This window comes from Gracilinanus agilis, chromosome 6 (genome assembly GCF_016433145.1).
Source record: "Gracilinanus agilis isolate LMUSP501 chromosome 6, AgileGrace, whole genome shotgun sequence".
Taxonomy (NCBI): domain Eukaryota; kingdom Metazoa; phylum Chordata; class Mammalia; order Didelphimorphia; family Didelphidae; genus Gracilinanus; species Gracilinanus agilis.
The window spans coordinates 273613694-273619470 of record NC_058135.1 but is presented as its reverse complement, the minus strand read 5'-3'; the positions used below and the strand labels follow the sequence as shown (position 1 = coordinate 273619470).

The 5777-nt window shown below is 32.4% G+C and overlaps 1 protein-coding gene across 1 annotated transcript; it reads left to right on the top strand.

Moving 5' to 3' along the window:
• The first annotated feature begins 4148 nt into the window (after nucleotides 1-4148).
• Nucleotides 4149-5045, top strand: LOC123251668 (vomeronasal type-1 receptor 1-like). The gene has a single exon (XM_044680977.1). It carries the CDS (start codon nucleotides 4149-4151, stop codon nucleotides 5043-5045), a length of 897 nt encoding a protein of 298 aa, XP_044536912.1.
• Nucleotides 5046-5777: the final 732 nt, after the last annotated feature.

Below are 5777 nucleotides of genomic sequence, written 5' to 3'. Positions count from 1 at the left end.
CATTTATATAGTACTTTGAGGTTTGCAAAATACTTTAAATATATTTTTTAAATTATAGCTTCTGTGAAAAGTAGATATTATTATTCCCACTGAACAGAAAGTATAACTGAGACATATAGATGGTAAGTAATTTGTCCAGGGTCACACATCATCAGATGTTCAAGACTTCAAGTCAAGACCTCTATACCCTGTGTCATATTTCTTCCCCCTAAATTTATCACAGGGAAGCCAATGAGAGAGACATCAGGTTGTACAATAATATTATGATTTCCTTGTTATATTTATTGATGGATATAGATGATCAAATCTCTTATTTCTAATAATTACTATTAATGCTATCCTCACAGCATCCTTGGAAAATAGAGATAATTATTATTCCCACTTTACAAAGGAAGAAACTGAGGCAGAGAGGTGTTTAATAATTTGTCCAGTGTCATATGTCATCAAATGTTCATGTCTTCAAGTCAAGATCTCTAAATTCTGGGTGATCTTTCTGCCTCAAAATCTCTCATGGAGAGGCAAGTAAGAAAGGTACTAGGTTCTACAATTACATTATTGTTTTTGCTGTTATTCATACTGGTTAATATAGATGATCAAGTTTCTTGTTTCTAACAATACCAACTATTTATTACATGGAAAAGAAAATCAAAGTCATATCACCTACACCACCAGGATATTATTCCAATTTTTCCAACTTAAAAATTATCTCTTTATATCTTTGAATTGATAACCCAATTGGAATTCAATGAATTATAGGGTGTTGGATATGAAACATGTCTATTTGCCATGAAGGTAATAAGAGTGTAAAGTCTTAGATTCATTAATCAGAGAAAATTACTAGTGTGTTCTTTAAATGTAAGACACATAAATTGAAAGTGATATGTATATAAATATATATATATATAAGTGCTTATAATCACCATATTAATATATGTGCAAAATATATATTTGAAACTATATATGTATTCCTATGTACATATGATTATTATCATAAATATATGTATATGTTCATCAGAGTAACATGAATGCAATTTTATAGATGATAATTAAATTCTGGGGATTAATAAAAAGAAAAAGAAAAAGCATAATATGGAGATTTCATATCTTCTGTCTATGAAAGACATGTTAACTTCATGTTCATGACAAGGAGCCATGAAAATGTAATGAGAGAGGAATAGAAACAATATAGGAGAAGTAGGATAGATTGGCATAGGATGTAAATACATTCTCATAGAAAAAAACAGAGTATCTGGGAGAAGAAAGCAATCAGTAATATCAATGACTTCACAGAAGTACAGAAAGGGAGTTTTGGGAAAAAGTAATTATATATAGCACATAAGGGATCAATGGCAATTCAGAGAGAATAACTTCAGTGGAATAATGAGGTCAGAGGATGAGTGTCAGAAAGTTTAAAAGGATAGCAAAATGGTGCAGCCAGAGATCTCACTGAATTGAGAGTCGTGCCTAGGTATATCCGGCAGGGCCTGGGTTCAAATATGGCCTCAAATTCTTCCTACCTGTGTGACCCTGGGCAAGTCATTTAACCCTTGTTAACTAACCCTTGCCTCTCTTCTGCCTTAGAACAAGTATATCATATGCAATATTGAATTTAAGAGAGAAGGTAAGGGTTTTAATAAAAACAAGTGTGAGAAAATAGAAAGTGAATTTATACCTTAAAACAAAATGAAGTTCCAATTTGCCCAAAGATCCATTAAGATGCCCTTAATGTGATAGTAAAGAATTTTAAATCAAAATTTAATTGTAAAATTGCTGAAGTGTGTAGAACATAAATATAATGAAATATTAGTTTGCTATGAAAATTACTAATAAGATGACTGTAGAAAAAAATCATTATGATTACATAATCTGAACTATAACAAAGTAGCAGAATTTAAAAAACAATGTATACAATAATAACAAAGTTTTGTTATAAGAAATAAAAGAGAATTAATAAATACATATATATGCATATATGTATACACATATATATCCCAAAGAGATTTTTAAAAATTAGAAAGGATCTGCTTATACAAAAATACTTAAAGCTGCTCTTTTTATGGTATCTAAAAATTGAAAACTAAAGTGATATCCATCAATTAGGGAATGACTGATCAATTGTGGTACATTTTGGTAATGGAATACTCATGCTTTAAGGAATAATGAACAGGAAGATTACAGAAAGAGCTGGAAAAACCTACATGTACTGATGCAAAGTGAAATAAGCAGAACCAGGTATGCATTGTACAAAGTAATGTCAACAATGTGAAATGGTCAAATGTGATACTTACTATCAGCAATACAATGATCTAGGACAATTCTGAAGAAGTTTTGACAAAGAATGCTATTCACCTCCAGAGACAGAACAGTTTGAGTAGGAATGCAGATGAAAGCAAATGATTTTTCAATTACTTATTTAGATATATGTTTTGGAGGGTTTGGGTTGTTTAAGACTATTTATTTAACAAAATTAACAACATGGAAGTATGTTTTGTGTGATAAAAAATGTATAACTGAGATTGAATTGCTTGCCAGCACCAGGAGAGGGGGAAAGAACAGAGACAATTTGGACCATATACCTTCAGATAACTTAGGTGGAAATTTGTTATCACATTTAATTGGGAAGTAATGAGAAATATAATTTTAAAAATTAGGATACCTGAAAAATATGACAAAAATAAGCATCTCTCTTAAGAAGTATAACAAAAGACTTCCAACCTTCTGCAGAAGTATAAAGTTTATGAGTGTTTTCTAATACATTTTGAACTTTTTGATTCATAATTTAGTTTTGTTGATTTTTTTTGCATTTGCAAGGTAGGATGGCTCTCTAGGAGTGGGAGAAAAATTGGAGAATTTGAATGATGAAAAACACAACACATGAACAAAATCCATACATTTTTAAAAAGATATTTTTGTAGTTAATGAGTATAGTGTTGCAGTTATAGTTAGGATATATTATGTAATGGAAAGACACAAAAGTGATGATAGAAAGCAATGAGTTGTAGATAAATAGAAAGGACATAAAGAAAGGCAGAGAGAGAGGAAGAAGCTAAATATCATGGCTAAGACTGGTAATGGAAGGTCGAGAATTTTTTATTCTTTCATTTCTTTATCTTAATTGAAAAATAAAAAAAAGTGGGAAGAAATAAAAATGATATGACATGAGCAGAAGAGTAGAAGTGGAAACTTCCCATGAGAGACTACAAATATTCCATCAATGAGTGGGGAAACAAGGTTCTCACCTGACAAGGTGGATGAATGTGGTGCTATAGGAAACATGAGAAGAAATGTCAAGATTCTTCAATTAGCTTGAAAGAGTGAGATTCCAGTTGAACTAGTAAGGAGTAGAATATTGACTCTGTTGCAATGTGAATTTGAAGTGAGGTTATGTGACACAATTTTGCAATAGATTTATTCAGGAAAAAAATCATGATTTCCTAAATAATTGTTCAGGGACATATGAGGATTCATTATGTATGTAGATGTCTAACAATAAATGAGGGACAAATGAACAAGGGACACAAAACTAGAAGATAAAGAGTTGTTGGTTGATCCAATGTATAGGTAGGAAAGATGAGGGGATAAAAGGATTTTAGCTGCTACAAGAATGAAAACAAGAAAAACAAATGGAAAAGGAGCAGAATGAAGGTCATTGTGAGGAAAAACAATTGTAGAGGACTTATTTTTATTATTTTATCTATGAGTATTCTGGTCAAAGACTTTGGAGTGGTTTGCTATTTCCATGTCCATCTCATTTTATAGATAAGAAAAATGATGTAAATGGGTTTAAGTGACTTCAGAATAATTGAATTATTCTAAATGAATGAGAATTGGATTTTAACTCAAGTACTACTGACTCCAGGTTCATCACACTCTCTGTTTAGCCACCTGTATATCCATGGGTCTTCAAGGATAGGGAAAGAAGAAATAATGCAAAATCAATGCATCAAAGGAGATAATTTTAGAATTGAGCAGTAAAGCACTACTTTCTGTTGCAGAAGATTTTTGGCCTCATATAGAAGATCAGAAGGTAATTGAATTTCAATGAGAATATTTTAGTAAATAAAAAGTTAATGTCGTGTGTTTCTCCTTAGATCTCCATAGATCACCTTGAATTTGACTTCAAATCATTTTCACCAGACAGCTAAGGAATGATGACTTATAATGAAATTCTGGGAATAGTATACCTGCAAGTAACAGGAGTCGGATTGCTAGGGAACTCTATCATCCTATTCCTAAATATACATAATTTCTTCATTGCTCATAGGATAAAACCTAAAAACCAAATTATCAGTCATTTGGCCTTTTCCAATGTCATGCTACTTCTCTTTGGGGGAATAACCAATGGAACAAGGATTTGGAGAGTGAAATGTTTACTAGAAAATCTGGGAATTAGAATCATAACATATGTGCAGACAATAAGCCGAGGTCTTTCCCTAGGTAGCACTTGCCTCTTGAGTGCTTTCCAGGCCATCACCATTAGTCCCAACAACTCCAGATGGGCACAGCTCAAAATCATAGCACCAAAATGCATCACTCAGTGCATTCTTCTTTGTTGGGTATTCAATCTGCTTTTAAATGTGATTGTGTTTTTATTCGAAATTAGCCCCCCAAATAGTACAGACAGTAAATATGGATGCAACACTGGATATAGGATCCGAGATATGAATAATGAGAATCACGTAAAAATCAAAATCTTTTCATGTGTCCATGATTCTTTCTTTCTGTGTCTCATGACTTGTTCTAGTGTCTACATGGTTGTAATACTATATAAACACAAGAAGCATGTCAATCATATTCATAATAATAATCGATCCATAAAAATATTGCCTGAGACAAGAGCCACTCAAATGATCCTGCTTCTAGTGAGTGCCTTTGTTTTGTTTAACATATTCAGTCCTGTTTTTATGTTATATATGTTCTATTTTAAATACCAAAACAATTGGATGATAGCCACCTCATCCTTTCTCTCTCTGGCTTATCCAACATTCAGCCCTTTTCTTCTGATGAGCATTGACAACCAAATTCCCAAGACTTGTATTCTTTGAAAGGTTGAAGAACTACAAGGCCTCAGTCACCCTGAAGTATAAACTCAAAGAAAATATTTATATAGGCATAGAGACTTGGAATATTTCATCTGGAAGGAACATTGAAGAAAATCAAAGCTATTCATGTGAAATATTCCTGAAAGTAAAGAACAGGATTAACTGATTGTGAAGAGGTATTTACTTTCTCAATAGTAACTCTTTCCCCTATTTGTTTGATCATGAAAAATTCCAAAGTATTCGATTGCACCTCTAAGGAACAAGCATTCTTCAAGGCTGAAATTGTGGCACTTCCTCAGTGTTGTGTGATCCTAATCCTATAACCTATTAACTCCATTACACTTGTTCAGTCAAAGCCTTATTTTCAAAGTATCATTTCAGTTTATGCCTACACAAATGTTCCCTGATCCGCTTTAGCTCGATGTAGTTCCCTTTGCAGTCCTGGTAATTTAATCTCCTGAACCAAGATGTCAACCAAGAATTCACTCTTCATCAGAAAGAATCAGCATTCTCAACTTCCTTGTTTTGTTCAATGCTTTTTTTTTCCCAGTTAGGACCCCATTTGGAGATTTTTTCTGGACAAAGATACTGTAGTGGTTTAACATTTCCTTCTCCAGTTTATTTTTCAAAATAGGAAACAGAAATAAACATAATGAAGTGATTTACCCAGGGTCAAAAAACTAAGAAGTTTCTGAGGTCACATATGAAATGAAGAAGAGAAGTCTTCCTTACACC